This window comes from Notothenia rossii (assembly GCF_949606895.1).
Source record: "Notothenia rossii genome assembly, chromosome: 7".
In the NCBI taxonomy this organism is placed as follows: domain Eukaryota; kingdom Metazoa; phylum Chordata; class Actinopteri; order Perciformes; family Nototheniidae; genus Notothenia; species Notothenia rossii.
In genome coordinates this window covers 31210868-31232466 of record NC_136905.1, presented here as the reverse complement: position 1 = coordinate 31232466, position 21599 = coordinate 31210868, and the positions used below count along the sequence as shown (strand labels likewise).

The 21599-nt window shown below is 40.5% G+C and overlaps 1 protein-coding gene across 1 annotated transcript; it reads left to right on the top strand.

Moving 5' to 3' along the window:
• The first annotated feature begins 15729 nt into the window (after positions 1-15729).
• Positions 15730-20630, top strand: tent5aa (terminal nucleotidyltransferase 5Aa). The gene is made up of 2 exons (XM_079641424.1): positions 15730-16919; positions 17317-20630. Exons 1-2 carry the CDS (start codon positions 16494-16496, stop codon positions 18094-18096), a joined length of 1206 nt encoding a protein of 401 aa, XP_079497550.1. The 5' UTR covers positions 15730-16493; the 3' UTR covers positions 18097-20630.
• Positions 20631-21599: the final 969 nt, after the last annotated feature.

The window sequence follows — 21599 nt, the reverse complement described above, 5'->3', positions numbered from 1 at the left end:
ATCTCCTTTTGAACATCCTTCCAGAAGCCCTGAATGTTTGGACAGTCCCAAAAATATATGTGCGAAGTCTCCCACCTGTCCATAGCCCCTCCAGCACAAATTTGAGGTATTGCTATATTTTGAAGTGATAGATGGGGTGTTAAAATATCTCATTTTCACCTTCCAATCAAATTCTCTCCATGTTGGACTGTTTGTTATTGTATGTATGTCCCACCTTGAATGTTTCTTCCCAATCCTCGAAACATATTATAATATTCGCTTCTAACTCCCATTTTTCGTTGACATCCTTATTGTTGCTGTTACATTCATAATGTAGTACCTTGTAAACTTTTGATATGGCCCCTTTTTTTGTCTCGTCCCCTGTATATGTCATTAACAGTTCCTCTAGCTTAGATGGGGCTTTGCGAATGTTGCGAAAGTCACAGGATGGTAGGTTCAATTCCTGTTTCAGTTGTTCAAATGATTTAATGGTTTGTCCAGTAAATAGTTGTGTAATATATATTAACCCCTTATTTTCCCATGTTTTAAATCCTGAGTCCAAAATAGATGGTAAAAAGTCTGGGTTTGTAGCTATTTTAGTGGCCCTGCTAATAGAGTTTGACAGTTTTAATTCCTTTCGTAACTCTGACCATATCTTAATCGCAGCCCTGATCCACAGATTGCAAGTCCCCAACCCCTTCTGTGCCTTTTCTGTCAAAAATGGAAGCGCTCCCACAGGTAGATTATTACATGTTTTTTGTTCCATATCAACCCAAATAGTTTCTGTGTCTTCAGTTATCCACATGATTATTGCTCTAATTTGTGCTGCTCAATAGTAATTTTTTTAATTAGGTAGATTCAACCCTCCAATATCTTTTGTACATAGAAGTGTCTTATATTTAATTCTCAGTTTTTTATTTTGCCTCAGGAATTTTGATATTATTTTGTCCTGTAATTTAGAAGTTGATTTAGGGATCACAATAGGCAAGGACTGGAAAATAGTTGGTTTAATCAGTGTTTTTAGCAGTTTCATTTAGCGGGTACAATTTGCAGAGTAGATATTCAGCACCTGGTATAAAAATTTATCTGAAGGATGAAAACTAAAGGAGCCCTAACTAGAAAAAGCTGACTGCAGCGTAGGGCTGGGCGATATGGTCTCTAAATGATATCGCGATATTTACTGACTATATCGCGATTTACGATATATATCGCGATATTCTGAAATGTCCTCTAAAAAAAAAAAAAAACCTGATGTTTACAGTCACGCCAGTATGATGATTCTAGTAGTCCCTGCAACATATGTCTGCATTAAAAAAAAATCGACAAATAATGAAGAAAATTAACACATTTGTTGCAATAGTAATTTATGCACTAACTACATTACTACTTGTACTACAACATTTGAATCATCAGTTCTTCCTCATTTTCCTCAATTGTTCATATTTGGTTTATGAAAATAATGATATTGTGGTCATTGTTCAAAAATGTCTGCTATTATTATGAGTAGTATTATTATTATTATTAGTAGTATAATGCGCTTTCTGTCTTCCTGTCATTATCAGGAATTAGACATGTAATGGCTATGTATTAGATTAGATTATAACCTTCATTCTCCTAAACTGCTGAGACATTTCCCTATAGCCAATACCTTATATATTTTCTACTCTTCACTTACTTGTCAGCATAGGTCGGCATTGATGTACAGAGCCGACAGAAGACCTTGTTTATATGGGCATCATATTGAGAGGTGCAGTGACGCGTCCTAAACCAGGAAGGAAGCTGCTGGTTCCCTCGACAAAAAAGCAATGGGATTTCTCCACAGGGTTTTGGAAAATAGCTGGAAATAAGGTCTGTGGAAAACAAACCTGTTTGATAAATGCACGTTTTTTTCAGCCGGATAATCTCCACATGTCTACCCTACTTTTATAATTTTCGAATCATAAATCTAATCGATAGATTATAAAAGGGTTTTAGGACGCGTCGCTGCACCACTAGAAGCCAACTCCATCGATCAAGCTGGCTGAAACTTTCTCTCCCTCTTCTTCTCATGCTCCCTGTCACTCTCCTTTAACTCCTCCGGTGACTTTATTTTATTTGAAGATAGTTTTTTTCCCGGCGCTCACGGCCAAACGGGAGACTGCTCGCGCTGGCTCTGCAGCAAACAGCTGCTGCGGAGCCAGCGCGAGCAGGCTCCCATTTGCCTTTCACCCAACAACGACAACCGCCTCACGAAACGCTATGTTGTAGCGTTAATAAACGAAACAATTTAACAAAATTGCTTGTCAAAGTACCTATACCACTGGACAATTTTTTTTTTTTTAAGCAATATTTTTAGTGGCCCGAGCGGGCAAGTGGAAAGTACGTTATGCTGGCCCGGGGTGTCTAAATAGTGCTTCCGAGCCAGCGGGCCATTTATAATGTCGAGCCCTGCTCTCTGTCACTGTGCATGTGTGTAATGTTTGTGTGCAAGTTAGACGGGGCCTGCGTGTGTGCCTGCGTGTGTGACTGTGTCTATGAGGGAGAAAGGAAAGCTCATTTTGGCCGCGGCGGGAAATTGATTTGACAACATAATACTCGATGTTCACGATGTGGTCATTTACGACATCGCATGGAGTGCAATCCACGATGTATCGTGTAAACTCGATATATCGCCCAGCCCTACTGCAGCGTGGCCATGGTGGTGAAGACAATTACTCCCGTGAAGATATTTTGTTATTGTTTTGATTGAGAGTCCCATAATGGAAACCCTCATTTGCAATTGAAAACATTGATTCCCCACTAAGTTGAGAAATGATTTTTTCCCCCACTAAATGCAAAAGCACCACATGCAGCCATTTGTGGGGAAACATGACAATTTATTTCGTCAGATGCTTGAGAGGAATTAGCATGAAATACTTGCACTTCTTATAGTTTAAAATCAATACTTTTTAAAGATGATTAGATGGCACCTAAAATACGATATGGAAGAGGAAGTTCAGATCTGGAATAGCAGGTCATTAAGGAACCGTACTGCCTGTGCCCTTTAATACCTTCAGAGTTACTTAAGAGTTATTCATATTCCTCTTTTGGCTCGAACGCTGACCTGTGCACGGCTCAGAGAGGGGGTTTGACTAGCCCTTTCAATCCTATTTAGTTGACATGGAGCCAGTTAGCCCTGGATTACCTGTCCTCTCCACACCCGTCACTCTGCTGGCAGCTTTACAGAGATCATCAGGGCCTCAGGAAGTGTTTCAATCTCAGTGTGACCAGAACGTGACCAACCACCTGCTGCCTTGGTTGTTGTCCAGGACTTCATACTACTCTCATGTCTGCAAAGCGAAGCTACAGCTAGCAGCCACTTTAGTTAGCATACAGACGGGAAACAGGGTGAAAAATCTCTCAATGCTTAGTCATATCTCTCTTTTTTACGAAAATCTGAAGTGTAAAAATATCAGTGGTTTTCGAAGCATTGCTGCTGCTTACTGCACAATGGAGACACAACGTTAACAACTTCCTAATCCTGCACCAAGATATACCAGGACATTACCCCCATAGAACCTTTGGAAAGAGCCAGACTAACCGCTGTATTGTGTTGAAGTCCAGTGTGTGTGTTTTATAGAGGACCTTGGCGGTTCTGCTGTAACTGTTGCTGTGCAGACAAAGAGAGATAACACTTTTTTTTTGCTGACTGTCATCTTGCAATGCTCTTTTTAGGAACAAGAACTGTATTGTTCAAGTGTGTGACCTTGGCAGGAAGCATCTGGGTGAACAACAAGTCGAGCAATGAAAACTTTACACTTTTCATCATATAAAGCGTTGCATTTGGTTTTACCATATAAAGTAATATAAGAAATTGCCACTACACTGCCTGCTAGCTGTAGCTTCATATCTGCTGCACGAGAATGGTATCAATTGTTTTTACTCACTCTGTAGAACGTGATCCTATGTCTCATAGAATATTTAAGAAGTGGACATATAGTCACAGTGACCCATTGGTTTGTGGACTATGGTTTTTGGTCGTTGCCAAATGTATGGGATCCAGAAGTTTGATTGTACTTACAACCAAAGTCTTAAAGGCAATATTTGGCAATCAAAACAGAAATATTAACTTCCATGAACAGAAAACATAGTGATGTTTTGCGTTATTTAGGATAATTACTACACTGTGGTAGCCCTGTCAATCACAGCTAACCATGCCATAAAGCAGCGGTTTCCAACCTGTGAGCCACGGCCCCCTAGGAGGATGTGAAGGCATTGCAAGTGGGCTGCCAAATAATTTGCAACACATTATATTTGAACCTCCTTTCCTTTCTCTTTCTTGATCCTCCTTAGCAATGGTCATTACAGTCCTTGACAACGGCCTGTACTACTGGATTAACAACGTGTCACATGTTTTGAATTGACCAATCAGAACTTTATTTAGCATCTGTAATGTTCATGTTTGAATGTAGGCTTCAACCATTTTTTAGATTCTTAAGTGGGCCCTGAGTTGAAAAAGGTTGGGAACCGCTGCCCAAAAGCATACCTTGCTTTTCTGTGTATTCTCGAAATAGGACATTAGTTTACAAAATGAATAGTATTGAACCAGGGCGGAGCTGCCATCCATGGAGGATCTTTAACCTGTACTACACCGCCCCCCCGGTACCAGGGGGAAAAACGCGTCATCTGTAGGAAACAGCGTCTGAGGGCATCTTAATATTTAATAAACTATCCATGTAACGGGAAGAAACTCAGCTAACTGATCTTTTTTTTCTCCAAAAAAACCCACAATGCTAACGCTCAGCCTCTGAATTAGCCGCAAACGCATTACTGAACAGAAACTCACTCATAACCAGTGCTTGAATTGGAATAAAAAAGGTGCCAGTACTCTAAATCAGCAACAAGTATTTGGCACAAAGTCATACTATATCCTATAATGCTGGTGGGTTTGTCTCTTTACTGTATATTTTAGAAAGGCTCACTGTACTTAAACAAAATGACTCAGGGTGCATCTGAGATTAGAGGGGGTGCAGTGGTAAAGTGCTATTTTTATAAGTGGGGAGTGGACCTGACACCCTCTAGTCTAGGGGGGTCCGGGGGCATGCTCCCCCGGGAACATTTTTTTTAAAATATTGAAGTTAGATGCATCAATCTGGTGCACTTTGAGAGCAAAATGAAAAGATATATGGATACCTCTCAACATCCATAATGAAACAACTGTAAACAGATTTACTTTTTCTTTATGGATATAAAAGAAAGTAAAGCTTGACTCCTACTGGCTGGTTAAATGACTCCTCGTCCCTGAGGCCACTACCAGTTTTTTGTGCCATTTTGCTGGATTTATTTGTCAATAGCGTTGCTGCACAAATTGATAGCCCTCTAGTTTAAATCTACTACCCAAAAAGAAACATATGGAGATGGGTTACTATTTAAAAAGAATTGCAAATCTATTTGGGAACAGTGGGGACGGGCCTCAAATACTATAGGGGGGTCCGGGGGCATGCTCCCCCGGTAAGATTTTTTTTTAAATGTTGGACTTAAATGCATCAATCTGGTGCATTTTGAGGGGGAAATAAAGAGACTACACCCATATGAAACAAAAATGTATACATTTAAATAATCATAAAATCATAAGTACATGGCCATAACCAATAACATACAATATGCAATATGAAAAAACATTGAAACTTGTTTATTTATTTGTTTTTGGTTCATTTATAGTTGTGAGTGTGTCTGGGCTCCTGAATCGGCCTCTCCTGTCTCCCTCCTCTCCCCCCTGCTCCTCTTTGAGGCAAAAGCAAAGACTAGTTTTAGATCTCAACAAGTTTACCTTACCTTTTTTCACCTAGTTAACATTTTGTTTGTATTATTCATGCATATTTTACTAATCACTACCCCCTCAAATGGAAATATGTGTTTACATAAATGGTGACCGAACCGTTTGAGACCCACTGAGATAACTTAAACTAAGTTAACTATCTAAAGACTCAGAGAGTAATTTACCTCACCAGAGCTGTAGTTTTCAGCCTCTCAGTCTGACAGCAAAGGACTCTCCCTCCACCTTGTTGTTGAAACAGCTCCTTATATCCGTTAGCGCAGCTAGCTAGCACCAGATGCTAACAACAATACACGTAACCGGTGCGCGCGCTTTCTCGCTCGCTCGCGCCACACATACACCAACACACACCCTCCCGAGCTTGAATGACACACAGAGACCAATCGAGGGCATTAGTATGATCTGTATGAAAGTGGCAATGTCGGCAGGCCACTTCATGTAGACAGCCAGTCACCCTCTGTGAGGCAGAGTCAGACCCACATTTGCGCTGCGTTGCGTTTACAATATATACGTATATTGCCGGCGGCTGAGTACCGGCATTTTACTGAGTACCGGCACCTTGCCGGTACTCAGTAAGAAGTGCCGGTACCACATGGGTAAAAATCAGAAGTGCCGGTACTGCGTACCGGTGAGTACCGGCCCAATTCAAGCACTACTCATAACACCCTTATTTCTTATCTTAACTGCACATCCAACATATCGACTAGCATCGTGAGATGACACAGAATCGATAGGTACATACATCATCACTCAAGAACTCACAAAGATATTAACAAGAACAGACATCAAAAGTTTTGATGTCTGTTCTTGCCACATGTTTTGATTCAAAACATGTGGCGCTAGGTAGCTAAAAATGGCAAAATGGCTTACCTTGGTTTTTGTCTGGTCAAAAGTGGTCTTCAATGGCATTAAAATGATAAAAACGCTGCTGAAGGTTAATCCATAGGTTAATCCAGGGGTCTGCAACCTTTTTGACCAAAAGAGCCATTTTGCTCCTTTTTCCAAAACATTTTTTTGTCTGGAGCCGCAAAACATATTTCATAGCTTGATAGCTAATAAAGTTGTATTTATTGTTATATCAGACAAAAACTACAGTTTTTTTGTATTTATTAGGCTATTTATTACATTATATACAACTGTTAACCTCTAATAAGAAACAAAGAACTCCTATAAGGAGAATTAAAAATAACACACAGGCCTACTTTAAAATAAATTAAACACAGCACTTGGGGAGTCCTCTGCACATTTGAAGGAAAAAAAAATATTATTAAAATGGGCCCACTTTGAAATAAATAAAACATATAGCTGCACCCTAAAAATAGTTAAAGGTAGGGTATGTAAGAATGTAGAAACCAGCTCGAGTGCGCTAGAATTTGAAAATACACAACCGGAAAAAATATGCCTCTTCCTTCAGACTTCCTTACAGAGTCCCTCCTCCAACACACACGAACGCGCATCATCAATGAAGCCACGAGATAAGTCTGTGCACAGATGGAAGGCTGACAGGAAGGTAGGCCATCCAGTTATTTTAGCCGGGCCGGCTAAAATGATTGGTCGTGCTTTTTACAGCGCAACGGCTTCCAGAGGTTAATTTTTGTATGTATTTATTGTCAAAGCATTTAATATATTCATTGCTATCGCGACGTTAAGAGCATTCCATGGAATATAACAAAAAGTGTTTTCTGAAATAAATTACATACCCCATTGAATTATGACTGAAGATTGTCAGCTGTCTTCCTCTCCCTTGTTGTTCCTCGATACGTAAAGGCTGCAGCACCGTTGACAACTTCTCTCTAAATATCAAACATACCGGTAAACCAGCATCGTTTTCTGTGAAAGCATATAACTCTTTCCACACAGAATTAAATCCTGTGTTCCTCCGGTACTTTTCTTTAATTTATCCATAGTTCGCTCATCGAGCCGGGGGTGAGGTTATTCACCCGCAGGAAAAGGCGCTCGCGCTGGACCGTAGCAGGATATGACGCATATTTTAGTTGACCTAATTAAAACCGTTTTGTTTTTATTTATGTGTCACAGTATCACCTCAAAATACAAGATATGAAACATTTTCGATCCATGCAACAAAATATAAATAGTCCTACAAATACTTGTATTTTATTCTTATTTTTGTCTAAACTCAAGGGAGCTAGAGCGTGGGCCGCGTGTTGCCGACCCCTGGGTTAATCCAATGTGTCTGTGTCCCTTTGAAATGATTTCTGATAATCCATAAACAATAAACCTGCTTTTCCGATAGGTTCGCTCTCATGCAAAACTGCATGCGCAAAACCCCCACTTTTTTTTGTTAACCTGTGTGTCTATGTGGAAATTCCCCTTCGATTCTATTGGCTCTAACGGTTAAAAAGAGATGTCAATCACCAACATCGACCAATGGGTTCCAGAGAAACGGTAAAAACGCCCATTTCCACCCAAATCACCTCAGAGGTGGAGTTTTTTTTGCTAAACCTCTCTAAAAAGCTCAAATGTCACTTATTTTGCATTAATCTTGATACAGGGTACTTATTATATGTTGTACTTTGGAATCCTAAATCTTTTAGTCTACCATACCATCATCCAAGGGTAGTTTTCACTATAAGTAAAAAAGAATATTTGGACGGACACTATAATTTACAGTTTTTTACTATGTTCAATCTGAATTTTCTTTAAAATAAAAAACATCTATTTTGATTCTGACTCTTCTACATCCAACTCACAGGTTTATCATTACTTTGAGAAAAAAGATTATTAATTTACCCCTTGTAGAATTGTAGTTATGGTCATTTGTTCTGGGAATGTCATTTTCGAGCCTGAAACCTGAAAAACAGGCTCAGTGCTTAACAGGTTAATCCCAGCGGCTCAGGAAGAAAGCCCTCAGGATTATAAAAGACCCCCATCACCCCAGCCACAAACTGTTCTGTCTGCTACCGTCTGGCAGGCGCTACCGCAGCATCAGGACTAAAACCACCAGACTCAGAGACAGTTTCATCCCACAGGCCAGAAGACTATTAAACACCTGAACTTTTATAAGAACATCCATAACATTCATCTGGCTGCTACTTATATATATATCAATATTCCAATTACTTAGACTATTCTGCACTATTTCTACTATATTCTATTTTATTTACTTGCACTATTTTATCCGTTTTATTGTGTTGCACTGTTGGAGGAGCCTTTGACCTCAGATTTTCATTGTTATAACTACACTGTAGCTATGCACAAATGACAATAAAAAACTTGAATCTCGAAACTAGCAATTGATTCATTAGAAAAATGTGTACAATTATTTTCATAGACTTCAATACAACTCGGGCTGTCGTCCCTTGCGACTCATTGCAAAGCATTCAGGTTTAAGGCTTTTACGCATTCGTCTACATTTCCAAATTCTGAGTTTGACGGTTGTTATTTCCCCAGAATGTCAAACTATTCCTCCACTGAACAAAGATGAGCATGTTTGCTGATAGTTCTGTCTTTTGTTTCATTGCCAAAAATGCTTTTTGAAGTGTACACACCTGTGAAAGAAGTAAAGTGATCTTAAGCGCGCAGCTAAAATGACAAAGATTAGAAAACCACGCTTTCGTTAAAGGTGTGGCTGTTTTATGTGGATGTTTTCCAGCGTACTTTCAGCATCCAGTAGGCTGTCATACCATTAAGGAGAATTTACTGAAAGCCACCAGAGAGAGCACATACAGTACAGAGATCACAGCGTGTCTGTAGCATCTCTCTCAAGTGCCCCAGCAGCAGCATTCAGCTTCTTTTAAGCTGTTAGATCTCGAAGACATATAATAGAGCAGATTAGAGAGATGGGTTGCTTTATCTCCCCGTGAAACAAGACTCCCTTTTGTAACCTTCAGCATTAATCTGCCAGGATAATTTGAAAGCAGGCTCACCACACACGCCAGCCCTTTGGGATCAAAAAGAAATAAAAGAATCCTCTGTACTGAAGTGATTGCTGCTGCTTCTTTTCCCAACAGAACCCGAATAACCCACGCTATTTTCTCTTGACGGCGGAGCGATTCTCCAGCTTTTTTTTGTCACTAGGGGTCAGAAGCATTTGGATTGAAAAGGATTGGAAATCCCACTTTCTGTCCTCGTGCCTCTGATCCACAACCAAAGCTAAGTCTGCCGTCAGCTCTGGGAATATCTCTGTGATGACAAACTAATGTGACCCTGCTGGAAATCCAGTTATCCCTTTGAAAGATGGCCGAGGAGACACAGAGGGGATTTGCCAAATGACTGGGACTTTGTTTTCTACGTTATGTCATCGCTCACGTTTTCTCGAGGAACTTGCAAAGTGCTTGCCCATATGTGAAGCCATTGTCACGCCGCATAGTTTCTGAGGTCAAGTGTTTCGGATTGAATTTGACACTCTGTTATTCCATCTTTTTTATTCCTCTTGTGTGACACCAACAGCACAAAAAAAAGAGTTCTGTTGGAGTTTAAGAAAGAAAATATCTAATTTAACATTGGATTTAAAACCCTTGCTGTCATCACTACAGCTTTTGTGCACCTTGCATGCATTGTCTCATCGCTCGTCGCGGCTCATTAGCTTGATTTCCTCTGCTGAATGGGAGGTTGGTTTGAAAAAGGTCACGTTTTTCTGGATTGCTCCAAATGAGACAGCATTCTAATAATTACAGTGCAGGGACCTGAACGTCAGCATCTCTTTTAGCTGATTTTGTAAACAAACGAAATTCCACAAAAATCTTAGAATATAGGTATGACATGAAAGTACGAGGAGATTTCAATAGCCCTTGTTGCAGGACCATAATATAATCCTTAGAATTTAGGGTTCTACCAGTAGGCTCCTAAATCGTATTATGTTTTTAGGCTAATGCTAGAATAGTTCATATTTAATTTGTCACACTGTTGCTGGAATTTTGTATTTTCTTCACAATGTTCATCTTATGGTAGAACCACTACTTGGACAGTCCCTAGAATTTCCCCCACACATTTTAAACAGCAAAGAAACTCATAATAAAGGTGACAAATTATGCTAATGTTCAGGTTTCATATTTGTATTTTGTGCCTCTCCTGTGACATGTTTTTATGCTTTAATGTTCAAAAAGCTCTTTATTTTTCTCATACTGCCTGTGCTGCAGCACCTCTTTTCACCCTCTGTCTGAAACCAGAGCCCAGTCCCAGCTCTGTTGTGATTGGTCAACCGCTTAGAGATGTATGGCCCTAAGCCTAGCACGTACAATGAGTTGGAGTGCTAGCTAATATAAGTGCAAGTCTAACATATTGTCACTATGCTATATCAAACCAGTAGGTGGCTGCACCTCTTCACTTTGATCTTAAGTATGCTTCTGTCTATTTTACAGAAAAGCTTGTTCAAAAAAGGTTTTTATAATTTCACATTTTCTATTATTTAACTTTTATGTTTTTAAATATTAAAGACTTTGGGGCTCCATATCTTTAGAGGAATAAAAGGATATTTAGATGTTTAATATCTGTACCCTACAATGTGAGCACAATTCTTAATTGAGAAGATCTAGCCATTATGTAACAAGAGTGCTTGATGTCACATTTTGGATCTGCTAACATTCCTGACCTGAAGGAATATGCTCAAAGGCTACTGGGATATAACATTAATGGTAAATAATCCAACTCATGCAGGCAGAAATATGGCTCAGGAAAACAACAAAATCTCTATTTTTTTCTTTTATTGCGCTGAATTTTGCAGAAATGTGTTCATAGACGTCCAGAGAAAAACACTGTGCTTGTTAAACATTGATTTACGGGGAATAGCAAAAGAAGGAAACAACGTTCTGTTTTGAGTTATTTTACTGTTAGTTGCTGAATGTTTTTAAAAGAGCAGGAGACAGGAAGAGACATGGAAAACCGTCACGGGGAAAAGTTGTGTTTATGAATACTTGCTTCCTTTGAATTTTCTGACGGGAACAATGTAATTCATGCCTTTCAATAACCTCCACCCCGTGAATCATCCATTTCAATTGAGTATTGAAATGCTAGGTTGCATTAACATGTAGGCTGGCTAGGTGGATAGTTTACTGGACTTCGAATCAGGGGATAGCAAGTTCGATGTGTCCCTGACACACTTCACCCCAAATTGCTCCTGTGGGGGATTGTCCACAGTGCTAAATGTATGTAAGTCGCTTTGGATAAAAGCGTTTAACAAATGACATGCAATTAACACAAAGGGCTCTGGTTTGGAAGCGTATAGGCTACTGAATGCGTATACCTGCTGTTAGTCTCTGACAGCGCCTTTGATTTAGCTTCGCACCGTGTACGGGCAAAAGAGATCGGGCCCGATCCATAGCAACCATCCCTCTACGCCTGGGAAACACATTGTAGTTCCACATACATTTCCAGATGTGGGATTCAATTTCAGAGACCTGCGATAAACCTGTCTGACATGTGCCAAAACAAAGCATGAAAATAAAACAAAATATATGTTTAGCAAATAAACCGGTGCTCCAATATTCAAGACTAGCCTACTAATCCAAAAACCATCCTTACATTTTCCTTCTCAGCTCTTCATGTAATTTTGGTGATATATGAGCTTATTTTTGAGCTGTTTGCAATGGAAATCTGCACAATGTGATTGTAAACTTGAATTAAACTGCCTGTGTGGGAGTGATACTGCGCAGAGGCAGAGCTCCTGTGTGGGCCGTGGCTTAAGAGACAGTGCAATAGAGTAAATGGGATAATCAGGGTTTACAGGTCTTGGTGGCCGTGGTGACGCAGGGCTTTGCGCTGCCAAATGGAGCACCTGTGACAGAGGCTCCGCCCTCACATTGCAACTGCCTTACTGAACCTGGGCCGCCACTTTCATCCGGCCCTTAGAAACTGCACCAGGAAATGTAAGCTGGAAATAATAGGAGTGTATTTTATAAATATATTTACCTAAGAAGAACTTAACAAGATTCAATATAAAAAATAATGCAATAAAGAAAAACAACCAATTTAAGGTATTGAAACAGGCCTCGCACAGGTTGCATGATCATTCACAGTGTCAGTTTTTACTGCACATTATTTAAAAGCATTCTGGCAACTAAACGTAACCTTTTGCAAGTGTGTGTGTGTGTGTGTGTGTGTGTGTGTGTGTGTGTGTGTGTGTGTGTGTGTGTGTGTGTGTGTGTGTGTGTGTGTGTGTGTGTGTGTGTGTGTGTGTGTGTGTGTGTGTGTGTGTGTGTGTATGTGTGGGAGAGAGTGTGTGAGAGAGAGAGAGAGAGAGAGAGAGAGAGAGAGAGAGAGAGAGAGAGAGAGAGAGAGAGAGAGAGAGAGAGAGAGAGAGAGAGAGAGAGAGAGAGAGAGAGAGAGAGAGAGAGAGAGAGAGAGAGAGAGAGAGAGAGAGAGTGAGTGAGTGAGTTACTCTATCAATCCCTGATGTACTGTACAGAGGACATCCTGGTCTTTCCAGTGATATGTCATGGGTTAAAATTGCATGCTGGGAAGTTCCTCTTTCTTTTCATCCAAAATGGCTGGCATACCAAAAACAAAATTGTATAGAAGCAGGAGGAGAAGTCAAATACTGTTGAATAATTGTAATTTTTACCATGAAAATCATTATGTACTTGTTTATTAACATGTGAGGAACTATATAATTAGTTCTGAAAGTAATTAAATAATTCAAGTTTTCAAATAACAGCTCTTTTATAAATGTCCGTTCTAGTGGACGTCAGGACCATCTTCATGGACTTTATGACTCAATATTGTTACAGGAGACGGAACTGAAGCAGACATTCCTTTTACCAGATAGTTCAGGAAGATTCAGATTTGGAGCTCTCAGATGATGAGAGGGATGAAGATTTCACACCGGGGATAGAAGAGGGTCAAGAAGAAGGGGGGGAAAGATGCAGGAGGCTCCATGAGCGCAAAGATACAGACAGAGAGACAGATAGGGACGAGCTGGAAAGACATGGCCTTCTGTGGGCCAAGAGTAGCACATATGTTTTATTGTTGTTTTTATTTTAAGTGGAGCCATGAACAATGAGAATTGCCTCAGGAATGCAAGCTTCTATGAGCATGGTCAAATGGAGAACACATCCATAAAACTAGTCAAGATGACCCTACAGCCCGTGCCGACTGTAGTCAATGAGGTACATCTCCCACTACATTGACTACAAAGTCTTTGAAGATCTGGAAAGATTCACCAAAAACCAAACTAGTTTTTTAGTGACCAAATAAACAGCAATGTTCAGATCAATTACTTATTTATGTTTTAAATAAAGGTGAATGTATTATTGTATTAATATCACTCTATAACCATAATACGTTATATAGTCTATCTGTTCATTTTGGCTGTCTTTTCAAACTAATATGGTCCCGACGTCCTCTACAGTGGACATACTGTAACATTTTAAAATAAAATAAAATAAAAAAAGTCTAAATTGCAAGATGTTTTTTTAACCCTAAATAGGTAGGAAATCACAAAAAAAAGGAAATTGGAAAACACTTTTTTTCCTCGGGTCCCATTTGGATATGTTAGCAAACATAAAATATAGTCCTGCATTTTTTCAAAAATGTCAAATAACACAAAAAACTGATCCTAAACAAAAAAAGCGTATTTTAATAGTGTATAGAGCAGGGGTGTCCAAACTACGGCCCAGGGGCCAACTGCGGCCTGTGGTCCATTTTTAATTGGCCTGCAGAAAATTCTAAAAGTATAATGGGATATGGCCAACACATGAAGATAGTGCTTGTCTTATATTGTACTTCTTAAATATATACATACAAATTACAAAATATTCATTGCTGTTGTTTTCTCAGTGTTAATAATCCCAATTTTCAAATAGATTCAATCAATTAAAGTTGAAAACTTTTTTCTGACAAACCTTAGTTGATAAAAAAGCCCAATAACTGATTTGTATAACATCAATCAATCAAATAACCTTAACGACCCCTGAAAGCGCCCATATGGTAAAAAGCAAGATTAGTATTTTTAATACCGTAACTCAATCCAATTCCTCAATCCACAAAGAAATGCACATAGCCTTTACTCAGAAACGGTGTAGTATGACAGGTAGAAACAAGTCATTCCCCGGCTGCAATGACGCGCAGAGACGATGCTGAAGACGATGCTGAAGGCGTGGGTGACCCGGAGACACTGACCAATCAGAGCAGTATTTTTCAGGAAGGCGGTCTTCAAGACACTGGCGCTACAACGGAGCATTTCAGAAAGAGACTGAATATAGGTTAAATCAGATGGACAGTATTAGAAGAATAATGTATTTTACTAACATTAAAGCATGCAAACATGTTCGGGTAGAATCCCTAAAATACCAGTGTGAACTGGTAAGAAACATAATGTCTCCTTTAAGTATCTTGTTGTGTATTTTAAGATGTGTGCTACAGGTGACACACATCCTGCAGATTGTACATAATGGACTAATCTGAAGTCAATTTAAGAGTCTGCACAGCATGACCCAGGAGCATTAATGGTCTGGGGGTAACTGGCTTATGGGATTACAGTGAATTTTAAACAGCAAGTTCATCATCGGCTATTCAGTACAAGTGTAATGTATACAGCACAATATTACTATAGTGACATCTAAATCTTTTAGACCCTGTGTGCCAATTGCCAAAACCTAAATCAGCCCACAGAGGGCGACATGGCAACACCGAATAAGCATTATAGGCAGATCATAACCAGCTGAATTTTACATAGATTAAGAAACAACAACTTTATATTTCTTTGTTTTACTTTTACTACTTACATTCTAAATTTGTTTTAAATGAATAAACAGCTCATGACAGCTGCCTCTAAATATCTTGTAATCTATGAATGAATCCAGGTGCATCAATTGGCAGAACATTTTGTATGGAGTAATAATCTTGTTAATGAGCACTTAAATTACTTCAGATTAAAAGCATTGTAATAATATGATTAAAGTAGGCCTGGGTTCCTTCAGAGGAGTTGTACAGTGCTCGTGCTGAGCAGCAGGGCTCGCGGAGAGCAGCAGGCTGTCAGAGGGGGGCGGGGTGAAGCACAGCTGACATCCCCACACTACGGAGCTGCTTGTTGCAGAAGGACGCAGCATGTCAAGCGGGCAGGTAACGGTTAACTTCTCCACAAGTGGGAGAAATATGTCGAACTAAAAAGAGTTGAGGAAAGAAATCTGGATTTCCTGAGCGCATTCAAACTGCTTTAACGGGATTATTTATTGGCAAGAAGAGGAGAAATGTGCAGGAGCTGTGCGTAAGAAATCCACAAGATTCCTGAGAGGGGTTGATATCGACGGAGGGAGGATAGTGCCAAAGTGCGACTTGAGTTGCTGCGTATTCATGCATATTCATACAATTATAGGCGTGCCTTTGGGCGATAGAGTCACGGCCGGAAAAAGAAAACCCCCTCCTGGATCACCAGCGACCTTCAAAGACTGATGCGCAGCGCTCGGACGCACTGACAGTGGCACCGGGGCAAATATTTTAAAAGCACAAGAGAAAGAGAGGAGAACGTTAGCACTCCTTTATCTCCACGCTTCTTGACTGGCTTCGTCAACACAACGACTGCTGCGCCACTGGATCTCCAACACGGGCTTATTGCACAAACTAAAACGCACCGCTGCACTATTTGCATTGGGTTTTTAATATTTTAGTTTATTTGTACTATCAGAACGGACGACTTAAGGTCCTGATGCGGATGAAGTTACAGCTACTTCATATAACTTGTGCGTAAATACGCATTCATTTGTCACATTTTGAGAAAACTATTTATATTTTTTATTTTATATTGAGGACTTTTCCACGCCTCACCATGTCAGAGGACGATAGTAGCTCCACCACCAGCAGTATGTCCGACACCGAAGGCAGCAACGTCAGCGTCCTCAACTGGGAGCAAGTGCAGCGGCTGGACGCCATCCTGAGGGAGACCATCCCGATCCACGGCCGGGGGAACTTCCCCACTCTGGAGATGCAGCCGCGGCAGATAGTAAAAGTAGTGCGTAGTCGGATGGAGGAAAAGAAGATCCACGTCCGGGACGTTCGGTTAAACGGCTCTGCAGCCAGCCACATTCTGCACGGGGACAGCGGACTGGGCTTTAAGGATCTTGACCTCATATTTTGCGCAGATATGAAAGGGGAAAGTGATTTCCAGACTGTGAAGGACATAGTTTTGGACTGTCTCCTAGATTTTTTACCCGACTGTGTGAATAAGGAAAAAATAAGCCCGTTAACGTTAAAGGTACATTAACCCTTTTACCTATTCCTCATTGTTTACTTTTGGATATGTGATAAGAAGGGATTGCATTTGTGCCAATTCGGCTTAACGTCCATTACGCACAGCTTAACGTGCAATTAGATTAGTTTAGTGATAGTAAAATATTAGTTTTCTGTAGTTAAGAGGATTGAGTTAAACCAATTTACAATGGATCCTGAGCTCAGCCACATACATCCCATATACAAGTACATTATATGGTCTTATATATGTGTGTCAATAGCTGCATGACTTAAAACACATGTGCGGCTATAACTTTTTCTTATAGATATTTTGACATGAATTCTAGGCTAAATGTGCATGTTGAACTTTTATTCTGTTTACTTAATATGGTGCTCCTTTTCTCTCCCTCACACAAACACAGGAGGCCTATGTTCAGAAGATGGTCAAGGTGTGTAATGACTCAGACCGCTGGAGTCTTATCTCCCTCTCCAACAACCGAGGAAAGAATGTTGAGCTGAAGTTCGTGGACTCTCTCCGGCGGCAGTTTGAGTTCAGCGTGGACTCCTTCCAGATCAAACTGGACTCCCTGCTGCTTTTCTACGAGTGCTCAGAGAACCCCATGGCCGAAACCTTCCACCCCACCATCATGGGCGAGAGTGTGTACGGGGACTTTGGAGAGGCCCTGAATCACCTACGCCACAAGTTAATCTGCACCCGGAACCCCGAGGAGATCCGAGGCGGGGGTCTGCTGAAGTATTGTCACCTTCTGGTGAGGGGTTTCCTGGCTGCCTCAGAAACAGAGATGAAGTCCCAGCAGCGCTACATGTGCTCGCGTTTCTTCATCGACTTCTCCGATATATGTGAGCAGCAACGCAAGCTGGAGTCCTACCTTCAGAACCACTTTGTGGGCCTGGAGGACCGCAAGTACGACTACCTGATGACCCTGCACGGGGTGGTCAACGAGAGCACGGTGTGCCTGATGGGACACGAGAGGCGGCAGACCTTGGGCCTCATAGCCATGCTGGCGGTCCGCGTTCTCGCCGAGCAGAACGTCATCCCCAACGTGGCCAACGTCACATGTTACTACCAACCTGCTCCTTACGTGGCAGATGGCAATTTCAGTAACTACTACATAGCGCAGGTTCAGCCGGTGTTTGCTTGCCAGCATCCTGCATACTCCACCTGGCTGCCCTGTAACTGAGTCAGCCCCAGGTGGAGGTGGAGGAGAGATTTGTTTAAACAGGAGCAGAGCAGCAGACCTGCCCAGTGTTTGACAGAAAAAGGAGGCTTCTTTTTAATGTTTTGCATCAAAGCTTGTGTTTTGCTTTCACTCCTATCTGATGTGAATATCTCACATTTCCTTGAAATGCCAACGTCATCTGATCCTGCCCAGGCCAAAGCAGGTTGGTGAGAGACTCATTTGTGTAGCTTGGAAATAAAAGGCTATAAGTGCGACAGCCTCTCAGCAGAACTGTCATCAGAACTGATCGAATCTGTCAATAACTGATAGTCAGCACGCTCCAACAGCAGACCACAAACGGCTGCATCAGTGCCCTGAAGCTGACAGTTTCTCCACACACACACCCTCGCACACTCAAGGTGAAATCAGATGTGTGTGTGCAGGGATCCAAAACGTGCACCCTAGACTGAGCTTTAACTGAGGTGAGATGCTGGTTTATGTTTTCTATAACAAACTGGCATCCTCGCCTCACATTTGGATATAATTATGGTTGTTTACAGATCAAAGATTTTATTTTGATTGTTTCTAACATTAAAACCCCATTTTCATTGGGGTTAACTAAACAAAATATGAAGCTATGTCTATTTGTATATGTGAACATAACGTGTTTTTAAGTGCCTACAAAAGAATGAGCAGTCCATATGATTTTTTGTGAATTAGCCCCCCACTCTGTTTATAGTCCGGGCACACACAAGACAACAGCATTATTTTCAGCACAGGCTTGTGAATGTACATGTGAAACCATGCAGTCAGTGTTTGTATACTGTATGTTTGGACGAAACCATGCCTTAGTGGGGATTTTGCAGTAAAGTAGCAGTCATATGTGCGATCAATGGATTGTTGAAAAAGGTTCATATTTTTCATTTCATTTCTGGTTTTAAAACTACTCCAAACATGCTTTAACATTTCCCAAATGGATACAGGTGTTGCATATTCTAAGAGTTTATTTGAAAACACAGATACAAGTCATTCGTTTGAATCAAACATTTCTAGGCGATGCACAGTAACTATAAAAATTGAGAAAATAAAAATAAAATCAGAAAAAACATTAAAACAACCCAACACTGGTTTGATTGACATTATCTGGAATGCTCACATAGTAAAAAAAAAAAAAAGTTATATAAAAAAAAAAAAAAGCGATATCCGTTTTTGCAAATAAACACTTCACTGTTCAGAACTTATGACATTTTTTATCCACATCAATGCAGCAAAAGGAAGGCCCACTCACACACAATGACCCTGTATATTAAGTACAGCGATGCTTCTCTTATTTATCACGTGAGACAGAAAAAGTTCACAAGTAAGAGACACAGAGCGGGGAAAGGACTGCATTGAGAAACGCTGCTGTCTGTCCCCTATGCTTCCTCCTACAGCAGATATTTGCAGAGGATGAGACACTGTTTGCTGTAGCACCCTGGCAGGGAATTCCTCAGCTGCTGCTGAAGAGCTTGAACTATAAGCGTAGGGTTATGTCTGCAGACGCTGTGTTCAGAGTTCAGGAAAATGTCGTGCCAAACCTTTGACTGCCCCGCAGATAGCCCTGAAATGTAATGGGGCAATATGTTGATGTAGAAGAAGATATAAACGACAGTGGAGGAAGAAAAATGGGAGAATGTAGTGGTGAAAAGACAGGAAGGAGAGATAGGTGCAGCTGGTGATGGGGTTTATATCTTGGCCTACCAATCTTTACTGTACTCTGTTAAGGTCAGACTATTGGGTGGTCCAAAGCATTCTGGTAAAACCATTCGCTCATCGTTAAAAAGTGGAAACTGAAGAAATATCGCCTGCATTTACACCAGCTTCAAGGTCTTTATGAGTTGCAACCTAGTTTCACGATTTAACAATGCTTATTCATGTTTTTTATGCTTCATTCCACACCGTGTACATACATGATTACACGCTTAAGCTCACTTACTACTTATACTGCAGCCTTTCTGGATTGCAGATTTACAATTACAAGCATAGAACTTAGTACCAGAAGACCTGCATTAACTCAATTTCTCTTGCTGGAAAAACTTTCACAGCTTCTGATTCTGATCATCCATAACTGCTCTGTTCATCTTCTTAATGGCTGTTTACATGGATGGCACCCTTTGGATTGTGCAGGCAATGTATTTTAATTTTATTCTCAGTGAAGTCCTAACAGCTGACTAGCTAGCTAGCTCCTGTCGGTCAGTGATCGTCCTGTCAGTTAGAGATCGTGGGTTACTGCATTGTCTTGTATCTCAAATATCTGTTTTCGTACATGCAGTCTTTTACAAATCACACTTTGAGAAAAAAAAACGACAGACAAAATATCCTTGTCTTTTATGTATATTTTTTAATGATTGTTATTTTTACAAGTGTTTGAGACACTGCAGTATGTCGCAGTGCTTTTGAATCTGTGATCGTGCTTCAGAGGATATGTTCTCAATAGCTTTTTTTGCTATATTATGTTATATGTCCATTGGGTCAAAAGGTTAAATATGTTTTCATCAATAAAATATCAGAAATCAGGATTCTCCCGTCTCTTTGTTATTGGTTTTGAATTGAGATAACTGCACCCAAATGAAAAGGCTAATTTGTCAATGAACTTCATATTTATTTTCAAGTAAAGGACAGTGAGAGTGTCTCTTTTCACTGACGTCAGCCTTTCAGTTGCTTTCAGACGGGTTCCCTGCCCACATACTCAGAGAGGAAAATCCCTGCCATGGCCCGCGGGGCCCGCGGGGCCCGAAAGGCCCGACCAGAAAAACATCCAGAACTGCCAGAAAGAGCTGTTGTTGAATGTGAGGGGATTTGCATCCGACCCAAAAAAGAATTCAACGCTTTTGTGGAATGAATACCTTTGCCAGCTCATCAAATTCTCTCTGTGACAGCAATGCAATGTGTCATGGTTGAAACGGAACTCTCCACAGCAGGCTGTCACACAGGTCACATGACACACTGTCCTAGATAGAGAGATGCATGTCACAGCGCTATATATAGCAGACATGATAAGGATTTATTCACAGTTCATTAATCTGAGCCATTGAAGGATGATTGACAGGTTGTTTTGGTTAGCATATTTAACCTTAGTATTGAGATCCTTGACTGAAGTAAAAGCAGTAATATCACACTGTGAATATTCTCTGCTACAAGGGAAAGTCCTGCATTGAAAATCTTACGTAAGAGGATGTATGATGAGAAGAAATGGACAGTGAATCGACGGAAGAGGATTAGCGCCACATGTGAAATTGTTTTTGAGATCTGACCAAAGGTGAATTCTGAGTTTAAAGTCAGAATTATAAAAAACACTTTCAGTCAGATCTCAATTTGTGGCTTCATGTGGCTTGTGTAGAAATGTTTCCTGTCATTGTTTTACCATTATATATGTGATGTTTGGGGGTTCATATATCTTCTGCAGGTTTTGTGTATGCATGTATGTATCTACTGCTGTAGATGTTTTAGGTGGTGATTTTTTAACTCCTTTATATACTATTGGG

Bases quoted from the DNA above. Each gene is read 5' to 3' on its own strand.
- tent5aa (XM_079641424.1), top strand. From the start codon at position 16,494: ATGTCAGAGGACGATAGTAGCTCCACCACCAGCAGTATGTCCGACACC. The intron at 16,920-17,316 runs GTACATTAACCC...ACACAAACACAG, and splicing joins TAAGCCCGTTAACGTTAAAG to GAGGCCTATGTTCAGAAGAT.